Below are 20,633 nucleotides of genomic sequence, written 5' to 3'. Positions count from 1 at the left end.
CCTTCAGCCAGACTTGCTCTGGCCCCTGGGAGAAACACAGATGTTCCTCCAGATGTGGAAGGCTGATCAGCACTATTTCCACTCCCAATCTCCATCCCAGAAACAGAGGAATATAATTTTCCTGAACAATTTCCCCAAAGTCATCACGGCTGCATCTTTTTGCTTTTCTTTATGGTGGCAAGGAGGTGTCCCCATGTCTGAAGGAAAAGCAAATGTGTGGAGCACTGTGGTTTGCAAACACCTTTAACTCTTCAGGGCACAAAATAAAAGGCCCCTGAAGAAAGGCACAATCCTCTAGTCTAAGGAAGTCTTTCCAAAAAACTTTATTACCTTTATGATTACCTTTTGATGTTCCCTTAGCTTCTGAACTGACTGTGCAAGAGATAAGATTAAAAATAAAGGCAAGAATAATGGATGTATAAAATTAAGGATCCCAAGTGCTTGGAAATTGCTCCCTGGTTGGTTTTGTGGGTTTCACAAAGGCACTGCTTGCCTTTGTGAAACCAGCTGAACCTGGAGGAGCTCAGTGCCAGCAGTCAAGAAATAACACAAATAACAAGCAGTTCCTCTCAGGGTGAATTTACTTCCTCTGCTGAATCACAGCTGGATCCTACTCATCTCCTGTGATCACCAATGAGCCTGTGGGCACACTGGTGTGCTCTGCCACCCAGTACAAACAGCCCCAGCACACAGCCCCCTTGTTAAACTTCCTCTGTCACAGCCTCCTGGGGTCGTCGTGGCTGAGATCATCCAGAACTCCCCAGACAGATTAGTGCAGACCTCGGTGTGGCACCCTGGGGTTTCTGCTGCTTTCACTTTGATTTCCCCTGTGACCATTTCATGCCACTGAGAGGAAAAAAAAACAAACAAAAAACCAACCAAAAACCTAGAAATGCTGAGCTGCTGCCCAAGCACTTTGGCTGTGGACAGTGTGGATGCTTCAGCACTCAGTGGCCTGCCAGCAGCGTGGCACTGAAAAGCCAGCACTCCTCTGCAAACTGGGAACAGCAGCAGGGCTGCCCATGCTGCAGGAGGCAGAGCTGGCCTCATCCTCCCCCCTTCATTCCCAGTGAAGCCACTGGGACTCACCCCACTGCTCATGGCAAGCCCGAGGCTTGCAGCAGCAGAGCAGCACTGTGCAGTTGAGCAGGAGGTCCACCAAGAGTGGATCTTATTGTGGGTTATTCCTCCTGGAGGACTTGGGATCTTTTCTCTTTAGCACTTTGTGCTTCTGTAACGCTTTGCAAGCAGATCTAGATGTGCACCCATTTATTATTAATAATCAGAGTTATGTGCAAATACAGAAGCATCCAGAGTGCAGGGGCAGCTGTGCTGCTGAACAAAGCACGCTGCCAGCACTGGGGCTGAGCTCACCAGCCCTCCAGGCTGCAGTTCTGCAGCTCTGGCCTGCATGCACAAAATCCCACTTCTCTGATGTGCTTTCCAAAACATTCATTTCAGCCTGTACAACAAACTTCCCAAAGAGCAGCACGTGTTGAATTTGTCTTTCGGAATAAGTTTTGGTGAGGTGCTCTTTGGGCATCGGTCACAAGCCCTACCCTGAGTGCTCCTGTTTGGGAAGCAGTGGTTCTGGGGGTTGAGCTCATTATCAGAAAGGCTTTTCTCAGCATCACTGCCGGGACAGCTCTGCTGGCTGCTGAGGTCTCTGCTGGCATCTGCTGGATACAGGAATCATCACCAGCGCTGCAAGAGAGGCAGCAATGGGGTATTTCTCCTGAGCTCTCCCCGTTCTGGTGATTGATGGCAGCTATTACAGCCCATCTGGCTGTCACTTGTAAATACTGCTAATTGGACTGCTAATTGTTCACACTTCCTAAGTTATGTACACAGCATTTGCTTTGAACCGAGGCTTCATCCACAGATTAAGAAGGGAGGGGAAAATAACTACTTGAATGAATCTGATGATTAAATCAGCAGGAAAACTACCACTGCATGCAGTTGGAGCAGTATGTTCTGAAATGTTTGTCATTCATCAAGGCTTAATGTTTTCCTTCTAAGATATAATGCATTCGTTCAGCCAGTGGCATGTTATCATTGCCAAATACTAAGGTACTCTTAAACTGAGGGTTTAAATATGCTGGAAAGTCAACAAGAGACCAAAGAGCCCAAAGACTAATTTTTAATTTGCCTTGGACTGCAGTTTTCTCCAGTATCCATGGCTGAACTGGTCTTCAAATCACTTGAAATCCTCTTTCTCCTATGCTGAATATCCTACACAGAATAATCCACATTATTTTTGGCGTGCTTAAATATGTCCTAACATCTTTGAGCAAATAAGATTTGTGCAATTTTTGCTTTGTCCAGGCTCATCTCAAGGGAGGAAAAAGGAAAGAAACTGGAGGGTTGGAGCCTCAGAGCCTGTTTTGTAGTGTCTAAAACATCAGTGTCTTCCTGCCTCCTGAGTTTTTCAGCCCAGAGAAAGGGGATCTCTAAGTGGGGTGACACCAGCACGGGCATGTGGGAGATGTGGGGGTGATGTCCCATAGTGGCTTGGCCAGGAGCCACCTGCTGCAAAGTTTTCTCACGAAAGAACAAGCAGCTGCAACTACAGAGGGCAGAGTTTTCAGAGCTAGAGTAAAACAGTGGCTTAATCCACTGGTTTTGTTCTCCCAGACGAGCACGTGGAGCTGTTGTGAGGCACAGGGACAGACCTTCTCAACCACTCTGGTGCTGGGTGAGAAGCAGCAACCTTCAGCAGAGCTGGGACCCAGCAGCATTTCAAGGACTGTTCTGGCAGGCAGCCTGCAGCCTTTGGTGTGGTTTGAGCTGTTTGTGGTTTAGCTAATACCATTTGGTTGTATTTTTTAAAACATACTTTTAAAAACGTGGCTGTAAGGACCTATATACCTGACTTGTGGCTGAGGGAGTGTTTAGCCAGGAAAAAAACTATCTGAAGGGAGGTTGTAGCCAGGTGGAGTTGGTCTCTTCTCCCAGGTAACAAATAACAGGACCAGATGAAAATGCCTCAAGTTGCAGCAGAAGAGGTTTAAATTGGATATTAGGGGAAATATCTTCACAGAAAATGTTGCCAAACACCGGTACAGCTGCCCAGGGAAGTGGTAAAGTCACAATCCCTGGAGGCATTTAAAAGACACACAGGTGTGGCACTTAGGAACATGGGTTAGTGGTAGATTTGGCCGTGCTGGGACTTGATGACTTAAGAAGCCTTTTCCAACTGAAATAATTCTATGATTCTGTGATTATGAGGAGCACAGGCCAGGCACAGCTTTGAAACACAAGCTGGCTCTCTACTGAAGCTGCAGCAGGTCCATGTCAAAAAGGATCAGGTCAAGAATCTCCTCTTGCTCCAGCCCAAGTTAGCTTTCCACAGAAATGTGCCAATTTGTGATGCCTCCAAGACCACCAGCTGCCCTTGCTCAATTCCTCACGTGCAAGACTAACATGCACCAGCCTGAGCTTGTTAAAAATACGTTGAAACCCGTGTTATAACAGCTTCACTACCACTTCCCTAGAAAGCTGTGTTACTTCCACTCCCAATGCAGCTCCTTCAGTCCTGACATCCCCAATCCTTCCCTGGCCATACCTGATTGCCACAGAGATGTTTCCCTGGCCTGTGGTACATCAAATGAGTAGAAAAGGAAACCAGTATGAAAAAGAGGGAATCAGGGGTTGTTCAGTGCCTGAGCCAGCTGGGGTGGTGGGGACAGAAGGGACAGGGAAGGTGGCCAGAGGCAGGCACTGAGGGGAGCAGCACGACCCTTCCCAGGGGATTTCAGCCATTTGCTCTGCATGATTATCCCCCACCAATCTCCTTGTTACCACCTGCAGCTACCCAGGTAAGAGTTAAACCTCATCACTGACAACCACCCCTTTCCATTTACACTTAGCCAGGCATTGCTGTGCCAGAAATTCCTCTCCTGCCCTTCCAACAAGCCACCCGTGTTCACTCACTGTCAAACAGCTCCTGTGAAGAGCTGTGGGTTTCTGCACTGCTTCCTTCTGAAACAGCAAGAAAACACTGCTCAACCTGCAAAATCCAGTAGCTGCAGGGCAAATCAGCAGTGCTGAGTAGTCAAGGGTCAGATCTTCCCTCATGGGCTTCAGGAGCATCAGAGAAGAAAGTTACAGTAATGCTTACAGCATGGAAACCAGCTGCATTAAAATTTCACAAACAATTAGGTCTCTCTACTATCATTCATCCGGCAATTTTTTTACCGCAGTTCCCTTCCCAAGGCTGTCCAGAGGATGACACCAGGCTAAGACACTTTCATTTCCTGCCTAAAAGATAATTTATTTGCCTCGCTTACAAAATAATGATACTGTGTTCACTTGCATCACAAACAGCTGAAAAATCCAGTAAAACCAAAACACTGTATTTTTAAAGCCTGTACAAGGAAAAATATTGTCTCACACTAAACACTGGCAAAGACAAATGAAGGCCAAATCTTAATTTCAGATTCAAAATACTAATTTAAGGCTTTGGGCCCTTGAACAAAATGATTACACTGATAAATCTGTTCTAATTTATGCTGTGCAATTGCATTTCCATGGTGTTATTTTCCTTTCTCTTTTCAACAGCAAAGAGCTGTTTTTTAAATATCGTATTCCCATGGATTGCTGCCATCAATACAACAATATCTGTTCTGTGCATATAGACATTTTCACATGCTGCAGAGCACACAGAGAACACGTGGTATTGCTTTGCCTCTCCTTTCAGACACTTCTCTCACACGGCTCCTCTAATTATGGTAAAACCCTTGGAGATGAGAGACACTTCGGATGAGCTCAAAAAGAAAACATACATCTTGTGCACACCACAGTTTACGCCCACACCCTTTTCAGTCTGTCTGAGGAACTCATGTTTCTCATATTCATAGTATTTTAAGTTGACTGTACCCTCAAAAAAAGAGAAAAGGCTGCTGAAATTCTGACATCTGAGGTATTACCTTCCTTCCCTTCCAGCATCATACATCTTCCCTTTCACAATTACTTTTCTTGTTATGCTTCAGCGTTTAAATAAATAAATAAAAAAAAAATAGATCACTTTTTCAGCCTGTCCTACAATCTGCGACTTTTTGACTGTTGGCACTTCCACATATAACAAATAAAAGCAACATTTTCCTGCCATGGTGCGGTTTTTCACAGTGTGCTGTTTTCAGAGTGGCTTCCAGCTGCCAGTGCTCAGCTTTCAGTTGCTTTTTTGGCACTTAAACAAGCAGCTCACAGAGTCATTCAGACAGTTTGGGCTGCTTTGGTGTGTCAGCCCCGGAGCTTCGCAGTGGCACTTTCTGCAGCTCTGGAGCAAACACCGTCCTGTTCTTGCAGCTGAGCTCTTGAGCTGGCTGGGCTCGGTGGCTGTCACTGATGCATCCATCAGGCCTGCTGGAAAGGAAGGGGGATTTCCCTTCCCTGTGGAGCTCTTGGGTCACCAAACCAGAGCTCACACAGCGGAGAAGAAACGCAAACCCATCACAGTTTCCCGGCACTCCGGCTGCCAAGGGCACCAGGACTTTCTCCAGGGAGGCAGCCGCGGGGCCGGATGCCTCCATCGCGTTCCCGCATCCCTTCAGAGGCTGGTGTCGATGGCGCCCGCTTTGGCCTTCAGGGTGGCCTCAGAGACAGTGTCCGGCTGCCCATCGCGACAGAAGAGCACGGCGGGCGTCTTGCAGGCCCACATGGCCACGTCTGCCCCGCTGGCCGGGCTGGAGGAGGACAGGGCGCTGCCCGGGGGGCCGCTGTGCCGATTGATGTAGCGCTCCCGGACGCGCTCCGCCCGGCTGCGGGGCTCCGGCCGGCGGCCCGGCACCGACAGGTAGGCGACCATGTTGTTCCTAGTCCTGTAGCCGCCCTCCCGGCTGCGCCGCAGCAGCACCGAGATGTTGGGGTTACGGGCGGCGTAGATGAGGGGGTTGATGGCGCCGTTGGCCCACGCCATCCCGCTGGCCACGGCGTCCATGGTGGGCGAGAAGGGCAGGCGGCCGGCGGCGGCGGCCAGCCCCAGGATGCAGTAGGGCCCCCAGCAGCAGATGATGGAGACGATCATGATGAGCACGGTGGTGGCCGTGCGCATCTCGCCGTAGGCGCGCAGCAGGTGCCCGTAGGTGGTGAGCGGCCGCACGCGGCTCTCGGCCAGCCGCACCGCCCGGCAGATGTTGAAGTGGCAGAAGCACATGACGGCGAAGGGCAGGAGGTAGCAGAGCACGATGAGGGCAGCGCCGTAGGGCGGCCCGAGCCGCGAGGAGCCCCAGGGCAGCACGTAGACGCAGCGGAAGGCGCCGGGCCGGGCTTCGCGCCGCCCCTCGCCCGCCAGCCCGTACCAGGGCCCGGCCAGCGCCAGGGCGGCCAGCCACACCGCGGCCAGCAGCTGCGCGGCGCGCCGCCGGCCCATCTTGTGCCGCGGCTGCCGGACGATGGCACAGTAGCGGTCGAAGGAGAGCAGGGCCATGGTGAGCGTGGCGGCGATGCCCAGCCCGGCGTGCAGGGCGGCGCTGGCCAGGCACAGGCGCTGCCCGAAGAGCCAAGCGCCGGGCGGGCGGCTGAGCAGGCTGAGGAAGGCCAGCGGCAGGCAGAGCAGGGCGCCCAGCAGCTCCGACAGCGACAGCGACAGCACGAAGGCGTTGGTGACCGTGCGGAGCTGCCGGTGCCGGGCGATCACCAGCACCACCGCCCCGTTGCCCAGCGCCGAGAGGGCGAAGATGAGCAGCAGCGCGGCCGCTTGCGAGGCCAGCGCCGCCGCCGACCACCCCGCCGCCGCCGCCGCCGCCGCCCCGCCGCTCTCGTTGCCGCCGCCGCCGCGGGAGAGGTTGCCCGGCACGGCCGCCGCCGGCTCCATGCGCAGCCTCACGGCCCGGCCCCGCCGCGGCTGCAGAGCCCCGCCGCTCCCGGCCCCCCCGGCCGCTGACGTCGCTCGGCCGCCGTTGCCCGGGGAACCGGCCCGGCCCGGCCCAGCCGGACCCGGGCTTGGCGGAGCGGAGCCCGTGCGGACGAGCAGTGCGGCCGGGGGACCGCACCCACAGCGGCAGCATCCCGCGGGTCCCCACAGATGTGCTCCCCTGGCAGCCCCAGGTACCGGGTACCCGCAGACACTCAGCGGGAGGCTGGGACCACCAGCCCGGCTCACCAGGCTGGGGCTTGAACACCCTCCCCCCCCCCCCCCCCTTTCCTACCAATCTCATCTGAAAATTTTCTTAAGGATGGTAATGAAGGATGCACCCCAGTTAATGCCTGAAGTACCTCCAAACATCCTGTGCTGCGCTTTGTGTGCTGTCCCAGCTCTTTCCAAGGAGCCGGGCTAGGGGGCTGATCAGAAGGGAGATGCCCAGAAGATGAAAACACATGTAAGAGTGTGCTCCTACAAGCACAGAGGATGTGTATGCCACTTCTTGTAAGGCTGTATGGGACTTACAAAGAAGTTACAGGGAAGCTGGGAGCAGGAGCCCCAGACAGCATCCCAAAAAAACCTCTATTGCCAGCACAGCAGTTGCATAAATCAGGGGATTTTTTTTTTATTTGTTTGTATCCTCCTGCTACAAAGTTATTTTCAAGCTGACAGAAGAAAGTGCTGCCAGGCATTTCTGTGCCAACCTTGTCTAAGTTCACCACTATGCACCCTTCTGCTGCATGAGCTTCCATGAGATGACCATTCTCATGTCTCATTTTAACAAGTGACAGTTCCTCCCTCGAGTGTCTTTATTTAACAAGCACCATTTTATCCTGAGACAGAGTGGAAGTGACAAGCCACCAGAGGTCTGAAGGTCTGCTCCTGCCACTGCAAATGCTTGCTTTTTTCCCTGGACGTAGTCTGGCAAAGCACTGACTGCACTCTGCTGCACAAGCTGCCCCTGGACTGGGACAAAATCTGTAAATAATTAGCAGTCAAAGGTCATAATGGCTCAGACTTTCAAACACAGCTGCTCCTGTTGCAAGTTAATCACAGGGTATTTGCAGCCAGTGGTCCAAGATAATCAAGAGAGGAAGGCTTAGGGAAGCAGCACAGCATGGACACTCAGCAGGAACACAGGAAATTCTGATCAAATACCTGCACCCAGCCCCAGGATGCAGGAGAGCCCTGGTGGGGTGAAATGAGCAGGGAAGAGGTTGTCTGGACAGGCTGAGCAGGGAAGCTGGGGCATGAGACAGAACAGCACAGCTGGCTGAGCAGGAGACAACGAGAGTTAGCAATTCAAACCCAGAGTCACGACATACTCGGCACAATCCTGCAAATGAGATCTGGGAGTGAAAACAAGGGAAATGGTAGTTTTCAGCTGGCATTTAATAGAAATCTAATGTTGAAATTCATAATTTGCAGACATAGAGAAGGCACATAAATTTGAAGGCAGCTCTCCAAGATCAGCTCAGTTTTCTGTGAATTACGGGGAAGAAAAAGAAGAGAAATACTACAGCTTTTCAGAGCAGCTTGTATATGCTAATCACAGTGCACCCAATATGCTAATCACAACAGGGCAATAAGCCTGTTATCTTGAAATGTGACAAATGCTGTCACACCACCCAATACTGTTCTTGTTGCACCGTGTGGAGAAGCAAAACAGAAATTCATGGGCAGGGGAAGAGCAGCACCATCAGTGAAGCTTTGCCACCACCCGTGCCTCGGGTCACTTGAGGAAGAAGCCGTGTTTCAGTGGGTCCTCCTCTTCAACAGTGAAGGTGGCTGTGCCAGTGTAAAAGGCTTCTCCTGAGACTTCCACAATGACAGCGTTGTAGTTCCCAAACTTAGTCTCCTGCAGAGGGATCAGGATGAGGATAGAGGCAACAGAAGGTTCTCCACTCTCCCAGCCCCACAGAATTCCAGTGCTGCCTGACATTTTTGCAGACACCCCTGCCCTGGTACATCCCAAAGCAGCCAGACAACACAACAAGGTCCTGAAAACCTTTTAGTGCCAGGTTTGTGGGAGGGCAAGACCTACAGGCACCTCCCTCTTTCCTAGGCACTGAAAGGCTTTTCTGCTTCCCCACTGAGTACATTTCTAGCAGCCTTTGAAACAGGGGAAAAGTCCAGCACGAGCCACTTGCCTTCACTGCCTTCCCAGTGAACAAGGAGCCCGTGGTGCTGCTGCGGAAGGTTCTGGTCTGCTCCAGCTGGATGAGTCCCTTGTGGTGCTGCAAGGCAATGCGAGCTGTCACCCCCGAACCTGTCGGACTTCGGTCAACCTACAGCAGAAGAGATCAACCAGCTCTAGATTTGGGGTTTAGTACTGTTGGAATCTGTGGTATTGATGATTCTGAGATTGTAGAAAGTCTCTGTCTTTGAGCCCTGTAGCCAAAGCAGAAGCCATAATTGGTCTGTGCTGGTTTCCAGGTTGTTTATTCTGTTTATCTCTAACATGTTCTGCTGCCCTGCCCAGCTCTGTCCTGCAGGGCAGTGTGTGGGGCTCTGCCCTCAGTGGGATGTTACAAACATTAAATACCAGAAACTCCCTGGGCTGGATTTACAATAATGTGCCAATATCTGTCACCTACGTTGGACAGTGTGTCCCCAGCCTAAACCAACAGAAAAATGCCAACACCACAGTGAAACATGGAGGGCATGAAGAAGGAGAAAAAGGACAAGACACACCCAATTTCCTCCATCTCATCCCCTTTGGACCCCTAATCTGGAATCCTAAAATTTTACTTTTGCACCGTGCCACACTTAATTATTACTTCTATCAAACACTCAGAGCTGGTAATTCATCCTGTAAGATTGAAAAATCTTTTCCATGGACAGAGATCACAGACAGTGTCTCTGGGGGCTCTGTCCAGGGGGGTTCCTGACCCCTGCCAGGGTCCCAGGCCTTCCAGGGCAGCCAGAGGGAAGCTCTGGATTCCCACAAATACAAAGTGAGATTCCTCCCCTCAGTTCTTTCTGCCATCTTTACAGTGCAATGAGGGAAAACTCCAACAGCCCAGCGTTTTGTAGAGAATCTAGATACACCAGAACTGAGAAGGAAGAAAGAAGCACGTTTGGGGTATTTCTGGACTGTGGTTGACTTTGGCACAGTTAGGGATGGATGATCTAATGAACACTGAGGCTATTTAGGAGCACTTGAAATCTTCCCAGCATCATCTCAAAAGGACTGAGAGAGGCTGAGGCCACCCGCCCCATTCTCACACCTCAAGGCAAGACTGGTTCTCCTTACACTGAGGGGGCTCTTGGCCAGCCTGGTTTTTAAAATCTCCAAGACCACAGTGTTGGCCAGCTTCTGAGGTGACCTGTCCCAGTGCTCCACACTCCTCACTGCTGGGAAGTCCAACCAAAACTTCTCCTGCCATTTATGTCATACCTTATGCACTGCAGACAAGAACAGAATTTTAACACCCCATTTTTCTCTTCTGTTGTTCATCCCCAGCAGAGGTCCCTTGGAATAGGACTTCAGGGACAGGCACTATGCTGGCATCCTGTCTCAGCTCCTGGAGAATTCTGATCAACAGGTTTTGGGTATGAACCTTTTTAAAATGCCACCATCTAAGGTATGGAGAAGTATTTCTGCTACTAGGAGCAAAACCAGAATGTGTGCATCGACACTCAGCTCTCCAGAGACATGACAGCAGCACAATCAATCACTGCCCAAACTAAGAACCAGAACAGTCTCTCTTCTTTGCAGTGGATCTAAGGGATAAAGGGACAATTGTGGTGCCTCCTGTGCCCAAGAAGAGCCTGTTTCTGTACCTGTTCATCTGCAAACACACAGATGTTGGTGGTGGGCTCCTCACTAAAGGCATCTTTCCCATCTGTCAGGATGGTGCCGTAGAGGAAAGCCAGGTCTTCACTCTCAGGGTGATGAAGCTTAAACTGGAACAGCACAGAGAGGATCACAAATGCACACAGCAGCAGCAATGTGTGCAGTGCAGCTTCTGTGAGAGACCAGAGGAAGGGGACAAAGCCACATGGCTGCATTTCCACCTCTGCCTCACAGGTGACAGAGAGAAGCAGGAAGGCTCCTTCTGTCCTTGTAAGGACTCTGAAATTGAACACGGGGCCAGGAGGATGAGACTCCCCCCCCATCCTGAGCATCTCTCTGGCACAGTCACCCCAAAGGGAACATGCTGGCATACCACAGTGCTCTCCATACCTGTTTCTTCACCGCTTCTGTCACTGCACTCGCTGCACTGACAAGGTCTCTGGTCTTTGAAGAGCACACATCGAGGCCCAGCTGCTCGGCACTGAGGAAGGCGTAGAAGGTGCCACCGTAGCCGATGTCAACCACCACCTTCCCATGGCCAGGGACATCAATGGCCAAGTCTGAGCAGAGAAAGGGAGCAAGGTGAGGAGGCAAAACTGTGCCGAGCCATGGGATTGCATACAGAGTGAAGCAACGCACACACGTGCAGAGGCAGCGGACAGGGATGATAATTGAAGTACTCCTATGGCACCTTACAGCATCCCTGAAGACCCTACCAGGGAGACAATTCCCAGATGCCCCTCAGCCAGACCCCCCCAACACCCGGCGGTCCCCACCGGTGGCGGCGGCGAAGGCGGGCACGCTGTGGAAGCGCACGGGGTTGCCGCTGCGGCGGCCGTCCCAGGGCACGAAGGCGGTGACGGGCCCGCAGGGGCACCGCAGGCGGACGGCGGCCTCGGGGCGGGCGGGCGCCGGCACCAGCCCGTAGTCGAGGGCGAAGCGGCCGAGCGCCATCACGGCGTGGCCGCACATGGCGCTGTAGCCGGCGCAGTGCAGGAACAGCGCCGCCAGGTGCGCGCCGGCCGCGGCCGCCCCGCCGCGCACCACCACGGCCCCGTACATGCCGGCGTGGCCGCGCGGCTCGTGCAGCAGCGCCCGCCGCACGTGGTCGTGCCCGGCCGCCACCTCCCGCCGCAGCGACAGCAGCGACAGCCCCGCCGCCGCCGCCCGCTCCGCCGCCTCCAGCCGCGGGAGGATGCGCAGCGGCTCGCCGCCCGTGTGCATCTCCACCGTCTGCAGCACCGCGCCCGACGGCGAGTGCGGCGGCAGCGCCCGTCCCGCTCCGCCGCCGTCACCGTCAGCAGGGCTGCCACCCTGCGCCGCCATCGGCGCCACCGGACACACCCCCGGGGCCACGCCCACAGACAGACCACGCCCCGCTCGGGCGTCCCCGGGATGAGGCCGCGCCCGCGCCACGCCCGCCCGGACAAAGTCCCGCCCGTGACCACGCCCCGTTAAAGGACACGCCCCGTTAAAGGACACGCCCCGTTAAAGGACACGCCCCGTTGGAGGACACGCCCCGTTAAAGGACACGCCCCGTTAAAGGACACGCCCCGTTGGAGGACACGCCCCGTTAAAGGACACGCCCCGTTAAAGGACACGCCCCGTTAAAGGACACGCCCCGTTAAAGGACACGCCCCGTTGAAGGACACGCCCCGTTAAAGGACACGCCCCATTAAAGGACACGCCCCGTTAAAGGACACGCCCCGTTAAAGGACACGCTCCCATGGGCCACGCCCCGTGCGCGTTCCCGCCCCGCATGCCCGGGCGGAAGCGGAAGTGGCGCGGCGGAAGTACCGGGCGCGGTTGCCGGGTTCCCGCGATGTTCCGCGCCGGTAGGACGGGCCGGGATGGGGCACCGGGACCGGGCTGGGAGTGCGGGTGGGGGCGTGGATGGGGTTGAGGGGGTTGTCAGCGGCTGGAGCGGGCCGGGAGTGGCGGAACGGAGCCTCTCCCGGTGACGCGGCCCGCGCTGTGCCCGCAGCTGTGGACATCCAGCCCGCCTGCCTCGGGCTGTACTGCGGCAGGACCGTGCTGTCGGTGAACGGCTCCGTGGAGACCTACGGGGACTGCGGGGTGAGTGCGAGCCTCGGGCGGGGCGCGCCGGGAGCCGCAGCCCCTGCGGGTCGGTAACGGGGGCTGCCGGGCGGAACGGCAGCTGCACCGCGAGTCGCTTCTCGAAGGAGGTGCTCGGTGCTGTACCCGAGCTGGGGACGGTGTGGAGAGCTGTGCTGAAATAAATATGAGTTCACTCCGGCTTTATTGGAGTTCCAAGGGAGAGCGAGACCCAGGAAGGGTGGGATGGATGAAAGGGAAGCAAGAAGCGGGGGAGCTGTGGTTGTGAGCAGCCTGGTGAGGGAGCTGAGATGAAAGGGAGTGGTGTGGCAGCAGGAGAGGAAAATGGAGGTTTGCATGAAGGCTTTTAATCATACTTCCCCCTTAAAAAGAAGAGCCAGGGAGAGCAAGTGTAAATTGAGAAATTACTGGGTTATTGTTTGATCTCTTTAAAAATCTGGTCTGTGTCTTGCCCCGCAGTGCTTTGAGCTGTTTTTCCATGAACTGCAGTGATTTGCTGTTGGTGGTGCGGTTCTAAATACAGCCTCTGCCTTCTGCAGGTGTGCCCTAGAGGCCAAAGAACCGATGACAACAAAATCTGCCGGGAGTGTTTGGGATCTCCAGACCGCTATGACTGGCTGTACCTCGGCTTCATGGCCATGCTGCCCCTGGTTTTACACTGGTTCTTTATTGAGTGGTATTCTGGAAAGAAGAGGTTTGTGTACCCTTTTTCTAGGTGGGTTGTTTAAAATTGGAAATCTTTTAATCCACAAGTGATCAATCTGAGATGCTGAACTGAACTGTCCAGCAGTTCTTGGAATGCTAGACTGTTTTGGGTTGGGTGGAAGCCTTAGAGATCATCCAGTTCCAGTTCTCTCTCGTGGGCAGTAGACCAGGTTCTCTCTCTCCAGTAGACCAGGTTGCTCAGAACCCCATCCACCCTTGTTGTTGATTGAGCAGATATGGTTGCACAGAAGTTAGAGCAGCTGTAGAAGGGTTTATTTACAAATGTAAGTGTCCTGCAGGGCACCGTGTCCTCAGTGCATGGTCTGTACCTCTTTAATGTGGCAGTGCACATCTGACAGTTTGGGCTGGATTTGGTTTCCCAGCAGACAGAAGCAGCAGGTTGTATCATCCCTTCTCCCCTGGGTCAGTATCAGCAGGGCTGCACAAGTGCAATCAGAGGATGGGTTTGAGTTTTCTCTTTGGAAATATCTATTCTGGGTTTGGGTCTTGATAGCAGAGCTGCTGTGGCCTTTACATCAGAAGTGTTCTGTAAAAAAGAGGTTTAAATCCACAGCTGCGTGTGGCCATTAGGTGTTAGACTGGAGTTTTTTAAGGAGTGATGGCTCTGGAGTGTCCTGAACTGTCCCTGTCCATGGCAGGGGGTTGGAATTAGATAAAGTCCCTTCTAACCCAAATGATTTTGTGATTCTATGAGCATTGAACAGATAGGGGATTGGTAATGTTTAATATATGAATATTTACCACCTCCAACAAAGACCTACAGCTTTGGAAATTCTGCTTATATCACAATGTCACCCCTTCTGAGCTGTGTGGTGCGTTACCCTCACCACTCTTTCTTTTACACGCTGAATCCCCTGAGATTACAAAGAGTTTCCACACTGGGCAGGTTTGAACTCTGAAGTGTAGGGATTCAAGTGAGTGTTGGGATTCGCAGGAGCTGGCAGTGTGGCAGTGACAGTGTGACAGTGCTGTTGTCCCGCAGCTCCAGCGGGTGTTGGGATTCACAGGAGCTGGCAGTGTGGCAGTGACAGTGTGACAGTGCTGTTGTCCCATAGCTCCGGTGGGTGTTGGGATTCACAGGAGCTGGCAGTGTGGCAGTGACAGTGTGACAATGTGACAGTGCTGTTGTCCCGCAGCTCCAGCGGGTGTTGGGATTCACAGGAGCTGGCAGTGTGGCAGTGACAGTGTGACAGTGCTGTTGTCCCGCAGCTCCAGCGGGTGTTGGGATTCACAGGAGCTGGCAGCATGGCAGTGATAGTGTGGCAGTGTGACAGTGCTGTTGTCCCGCAGCTCCAGCGGGTGTTGGGATTCACAGGAGCTGGCAGTGTGGCAGTGACAGTGTGGCAGTGTGACAGTGTGTTGTCCCGCAGCTCCAGCGCGCTGCTGCAGCACCTGACGGCGCTGCTGGAGTGCAGCGTGGCGGCCGTGGTGACGCTGCTGCTCAGCGACCCCGTGGGCTCCCTGCACATCCGCTCCTGCCGCGTCAAGAAGCTCTCGGACTGGTACACCATGCTCTACAACCCCAGCCCCGACTACATCACCACCGTGCACTGCACCCACGAGGCCGTCTACCCCCTGTGAGTGTGTACCCCCCCGTGTGAGCGTGTACCCCCCTGTGAGCATGTACCCCCTATGAGCATGTACCCTGTGTGTGTGTACCCCCCTTGAGCATGTACTCCCTGTGAATGTGTATCTCCCTGCCTCTCCTCCAAGCTGCCAAAAATGTTCAGGTAGAGCTGGGATCAATGGCAATCAATACCCCGGATCTTTTGTGCATTGAGCTGTTTTACATAGATTTAGCAACACTTAATGACTTTCTGAGTAATCAGAGAAAGTGGCGTAGCTCAGGCTGTCACACAATCAATTTAGTGGGAAAAGACCTCTGGGATCATTAAGTCTGACCTATGGCCCTACACCAGCATGACATGAGTGCCAATTCCAGTCTTTCCTTAAACTTCTCTAGGGATGGTGACCCCATCACCTCCCTAGACAGCTCATTCCAGTGTCTGGTCACCCTTTCTGTGAAGAAATTCCTCCTGATGTTCAACCTGAACTTCCCCATGTGCAGCTTGAGACTATGTCCTCTCAGCCTATCACTGTGTCGCTTAAAACTTCCTGTTTTCTTTTTGTTTTCCTTTCCAAGGAAAGGAAACATCTTGACTGTTTCCCCTATGGAAAAGTGAGCCCATCATTCTGTGTTTAAACCTTATGATTATAAAGTCTTTAGAGTTCATGACTAACCCCAAATTCCTTGGTTGTGACCCAAATCTCTATGAGAAAACTGCACATTTTGAGGAATTTTTTTTTTTTTTTATTCTCCAGGTACACCATTGTGTTTATCTATTATGCCTTCTGTCTCGTGTTGATGATGCTGCTTCGGCCTCTCCTGGTTAAGAAGATTGCTTGTGGTTTGGGAAGGTCTGACCGATTTAAAAGCATTTATGCAGCACTCTACTTCTTTCCCATCCTCACCGTGCTGCAGGCCGTGGGAGGAGGCCTCCTCTGTGAGTTCTCTCCTAAAAACACTCCTGAACACACTAAATACACACTAAGAAAGTAATTCAGGGACAGAAGGACAATTTTTGCTTTGGGAATAAGGCTATTGTTTAGTGTTATTTTGAGGAGTTTCACCTGAAAGGGTTGTTCGTTAGGAGCTCTATCCTCACCAGGCTCCTGACCAACGCTGCTAGACACTGTCCCTTCCTCAGAAAAGGATCAGAGGGGGTGGGAGAGGAAAGTACCTCAGAGTGAGCTAGTTCCACTTTTTGCTAAGGCAGAGTTTGTCTGATTTCAGAGATGGATTTCAGTGTAAATTTGGGGAGAATGGCTATTTTTGGTTTAGCTTCCAGCATTCTTGTCACATTTGGAGCGGTGCCACAAAATCCCCACTCAGCCTGACTACTTATCTCATCACGTACCTTTTTCAATTTGTGGTGTTAGTGTTGAGTAACTCCACTGAGAAGTAGCAGAAAACCTCAGAGGGAACAGCAGTGCAGGTTGTGCTTAGCTGACCCTCACTGCTGTGCATGTGTGGTGCCATGCTAAGAGGCAGCCAGAGCAGCTCAGTTTGCTTCACACCTGTGGAAGAACTCTCTGCTGTGCCATTTTTTTGCCTGTTAATGTGTTGTATGTTTGCCTTTAGATTATGCCTTCCCATACATCATCCTGGTGCTCTCTTTGGTTACACTGGCTGTGTACTTGTCTGCTTCTGAAGTGGAGGTGGGTAAACAAGTTTCCCGTGTTAAAAGAGTAAAAAATCCTTGAGTGAGCAGAGACCGCTTTGTCTCTTGCCTTTTCTCAGTGGTGTGTTTTACATTTAAGCCTTTTCCTTTCCCCTCTTGGCTGGAGGGATGTCATATAAGAATTCCCTCTGATGGTGCACTGAGAAGGGTAACTTCTATGTTTGTGGAAGGGCTCAAACCCAGGAGGCTTCACATGGTTTTTGTGCTCTACCTGTCACACCTCTTAAATTTCAGGTGCTGGGTAACAGGCTGAATGCTAACAGGATATTGTGTTTATTTTGCAAGTTTTTCAAGGACCTGCTTGTGAGGAAGAAAAGGCTCGTTGTCCTCTTCAGCCACTGGTTACTCCATGCCTATGGAATCATCTCCATTTCCAAACTGGATAAGCTTGAGCAGGACCTGCCTTTGCTTGCCTTGGTACCTGCCCCTGCTCTCTTTTACCTGATGACAGCAAAGTACACAGAGCCCTCACGGATCCTCTCTGAAGGTGGGAATGGACATTAAAAGGAGCCTGTGCCAGCAACTCTGTCCCAGTGATCTGGATGAAGCCATTCTAGTGTTTGTCATGCTTTGGAAACTTCTGTTTTTAAAAAGAAGTTGTTCATGTGCCAGACTTATGGTGAAACACCTCTGGGTGAGACTGTATAATATTAAAAAGCTGCACTTTGTATTCTTCCTAAGTATCTGGTATAGATGAAAAGCAATGTCTTTTTATCTATTTATCACTGTGAATCTGTGTAAAAAGCTTGTGACACATCCTTGTACAATGGTTTGCTTGTGTATTGTTCACTTCCTAACATGATATTTGAAAACAATAGAGTCTGGTTTTCAATAGACTTGAATAAAAAAAATAGAGCTTGAGTATATCAGAGAAATTAATTGTTTCATCACATACTCTAACTTCTATCCCCACCAGTGAAAACAGACTCCTCTTCCTTCCATCAAAAGATAAAACACATGCATGATTCCTCATGATGTTTGAGTCTGACTGCTGGAGAAGAAATGCACTGTAAAAGAAAAAAATGCACTGTAAAATTCTCTATAAGGTAGAGTTTATGCTCTGTGTATTTCATATATGAAGACCTTTCTGGAGGGCATGAAATAGATCAAAGATTTTCTTTTCTTGGTAGTTGGATTAGTATTGGTCACCAAAACCTGATGCTGTACAGAGTCTAGAGGAAGATGCAAAGCAATGCTGAAGAGCCAGAAATAGAACCAAAAGTAAGAAGATCCTCTCAAATTAAACTTTCACTGTATGGATTAGTGGCTGTAACAGGGCATATTTCTGTGACAATAACGTTTTCTTCATTCTATCACCTGCCAGCACTGCTAAGGACAGACTCTGCCAGGAGCTCAGAGGCTTTGAAAGGTGTCACCTCAGCCAGGCTGCCTCAAGCTGTCACACTCTTCCACAGAAGGTTTGTTTTTGTTACATCTGATATGCTCTTCTTCCACAGCTTTTTGTGAATTTTTTATTTTGTTGTGCAATGCCACTTGACAGGTTCACTGCACCTAAAAATTGTGTGCAGACAAACTCACTCTTGCATGAAGTGAGGTTTTATTTAGGGATTAAGGAAGTAATTGATCTTAAATGTTGTCTGTACTGCTGTGTACAATGTTTAATTTGCAGACACATTCCTCTAATTTTAGAACTAGAGGAGAGTTCTAAAAGTATGGGATTAAAATTCATGTTAAAATACCACATCTAAGGACCTTACTCCTTCTGTATTTCTCTGTGGACTGTGTGTATTAGGTTTAAATGTTATGCTGGATCTTTGGTTTAAATGTTGTGCTGGATCTTGTTTTTAAAAAGAAAACTAATGAGTCCAGGTAAAGAGTACATATTTTGCTAGGTCTGGAAAAGAGTGTGTTGATTTTGAAAGCAGAATGAAGGATTCTACTAAAAGCAAAGCTTATACCAAGGCAGTGCACCCCATGGACCTTGCCTGGTACCTCAACCCCTGACCTTTCTGCTGGCCTCCAGTGCTTTAGCCTTCAGCAAAAGCTGGAACTTGAAATACAAATTAAGAAAGTCTTTTATCATCCTCTCCCAGTAGCATTAAAATAATTTTATGTATCTCTCTCTATATATATGTCATCTTAAAAAAGAAAAAAAAAATTTTTTTCGAAGTAGTTATTAACATGTTACCACCAAGCACTGTCAGGTCATTCAGGCTTTTGCCTATTCCTGGCTTGAGTTCACTGCAAAAATATATTCTTTTATTATTGCTCTGAGAAAAAAATAATTACAACTGAATATTACCACCATTTTTTAAATATTTTCCAAAGAGATTCACTGTTTCTAGAGAGATCAGGAAGAACGAGTTTTAGCTTATGGAAATACAAAGGTTAATGTATTCCTCTAACATTAAAAAGCAACATCATCCACTTCACCCTGTTGAGCAAATTTTAGGAGTTTCCAAAATCAACACCAGCCACTTGTGTCCATGGCAGCAAATAAAATGGGTGAGAACAGCCAGAGCAGCACAGGTCATGCTCAAGCAGGGAAACTTTTCCTCCTTTGCTACCACAAAATTGTGTTGCCTCAATAATGTTGGATCAGCTCTACCAGTACCCAGATAAATTTAATCTTTGTTTCCAGACAGGTATGGTCAGGTAGAGCTGATAGCCAAGGGCCTGAAAGATGCACAAAATAATTTCAGAGCATAAATTCCATATTTCACAGGTCCATTCCACACCTCACCTGCATCCCAGCCCCCTTCATGTGCCAGGGAAGTCTTTTCCTACAATCCCTGCCTGAAAGCACCAGACAAGGATATTGATTATTGATTAAGGTGCCTTGCCCTTGGATACTCCTCTTGTTTCCTTCCAAACTTCACCTCTTTTCTGCAAAGCAGAGATAGGGTTTTTAGACAGTGTAATGACTGAACATTAGACTTAGGCTGTTATGAATAAAAGCAGAGTCTGTTAGTAGCTGATTAGCTTAACCAGTCTCCCTTTTTTGTTGTTGTTTTGTTTTGTTTATTTTTTGGGTGGTTTTTTTGGTCTTTTTTTTTTTTTAATTTTGTCTACTTCTCTTTTGTTTCTCTCTTTGTTTCTTCCAAGATTAGCCTGCTTAGGTTTAATTCTTCTTCTTTTTACAGTAGAAGAAAGAATACTGAAAGTAATCTCCAAAGGTCATCCTAGTCCATCTCTGCTGTAGAGCAGAATCAATTAGACCTAAGAACCCCTGACAGATGTTTGATTTGTCCTTAAAAACCCTGCTGGCAGAAATACTCTGTCTCTGCAGAACTCATACAATTGATTCCAGTTTGATTCCAGGGGCTTCCTCTGTGTGCTGCCAGTACTTTCTAAAAGCCTTCTTCTTCTCTGTTCCCAGTTATTTGTCTGAAGAAGTGGGCAAGGAGAAAAGCTTATTGTCTTGCTAGGAATTTTGATTTATTTGATAATTCCTACCATGCCTTCTCTTAGATTTACCTGTTTGAAATGGAAAAATTGTACATTTCTTCAACGTTTTTTTCATAATCTTTACTGAATTCTTCTTCAATCTCAAAATAATCTGCATCCTCCTTTAAACTCCAGGTCTGTCCTTTACCAAAGCTACAGGTGAGAACACTCCTTAAAACTTGCCAGGCCACCTTTTCACACACACTGCTCTGACTGTTGCCTTTTTCACTGCTGCAAATCTTTGTTTATTATGTTTATGTTCAACTGTTCAGATTTAATTCTGTTTATCTTTGCTTAAATACCTCCCTCACGATGGATTTGCACAAACAACTGTTTCTACCTAAATGTGAATACAAGATTTAAAAAAATATTACGAGCCTTTTTTCCCCCTTAAATTAATTTTCTGACTTGATGACATAATTCTTAATTCTAGTTCTGCCCTGCAGAGGGTGCTCCCACTCTTATCATATTTGTCATCTGCAGCTATGATAAGCATTTGCTCTATCCTATCACCTGAGTC

General features: G+C 50.1%; 3 protein-coding genes across 6 annotated transcripts; 1 reads left to right on the top strand and 2 right to left on the bottom strand.

Annotated features, from left to right (window-relative positions):
• Positions 1-4,264: 4,264 nt before the first annotated feature.
• On the bottom strand, positions 4,265-6,854 carry GPR135 (G protein-coupled receptor 135). The gene has a single exon (XM_021554516.4). It carries the CDS (start codon positions 6,812-6,814, stop codon positions 5,549-5,551), a length of 1,266 nt encoding a protein of 421 aa, XP_021410191.4. The 5' UTR covers positions 6,815-6,854; the 3' UTR covers positions 4,265-5,548.
• Positions 6,855-8,239: 1,385 nt separating this feature from the next.
• Positions 8,240-12,005, bottom strand: L3HYPDH (trans-L-3-hydroxyproline dehydratase). Of its 2 annotated transcripts, none has more exons than XM_085580937.1 (5): positions 11,438-12,005; positions 11,052-11,221; positions 10,649-10,771; positions 9,013-9,099; positions 8,240-8,720 (listed from the first exon to the last, which is right to left on the bottom strand). In XM_085580937.1, the coding sequence occupies exons 1-5, from the start codon at positions 11,985-11,987 to the stop codon at positions 8,595-8,597; spliced, it is 1,056 nt and encodes a 351-aa protein (XP_085437063.1). In that variant the 5' UTR covers positions 11,988-12,005; the 3' UTR covers positions 8,240-8,594. The 2 variants fall into 2 exon arrangements, with proteins under 2 accessions (XP_085437063.1, XP_021410190.2); XM_021554515.4 differs by having other exon boundaries at positions 9,013-9,150; positions 11,438-12,002.
• Positions 12,006-12,442: 437 nt separating this feature from the next.
• JKAMP (JNK1/MAPK8 associated membrane protein) lies at positions 12,443-18,407 on the top strand. 3 transcript variants are annotated; one of them, XM_021554498.4, is made up of 7 exons: positions 12,443-12,496; positions 12,646-12,737; positions 13,277-13,431; positions 14,834-15,040; positions 15,786-15,967; positions 16,606-16,682; positions 16,991-18,407. In XM_021554498.4, exons 1-7 carry the CDS (start codon positions 12,484-12,486, stop codon positions 17,207-17,209), a joined length of 945 nt encoding a protein of 314 aa, XP_021410173.1. In that variant the 5' UTR covers positions 12,443-12,483; the 3' UTR covers positions 17,210-18,407. The 3 variants fall into 3 exon arrangements, with proteins under 3 accessions (XP_021410173.1, XP_085437064.1, XP_085437065.1); XM_085580938.1 differs by having other exon boundaries at positions 13,277-13,452; XM_085580939.1 differs by having other exon boundaries at positions 12,443-12,737; positions 13,277-13,452.
• The last annotated feature ends 2,226 nt before the right edge of the window (positions 18,408-20,633 follow it).

The sequence above is a fragment of the Lonchura striata genome, chromosome 5 (assembly GCF_050655825.1).
Source record: "Lonchura striata isolate lonStrDom1 chromosome 5, ASM5065582v1, whole genome shotgun sequence".
Lineage (NCBI taxonomy): Eukaryota > Metazoa > Chordata > Aves > Passeriformes > Estrildidae > Lonchura > Lonchura striata.
This window is presented reverse-complemented; position numbering and strand designations above follow the sequence as displayed.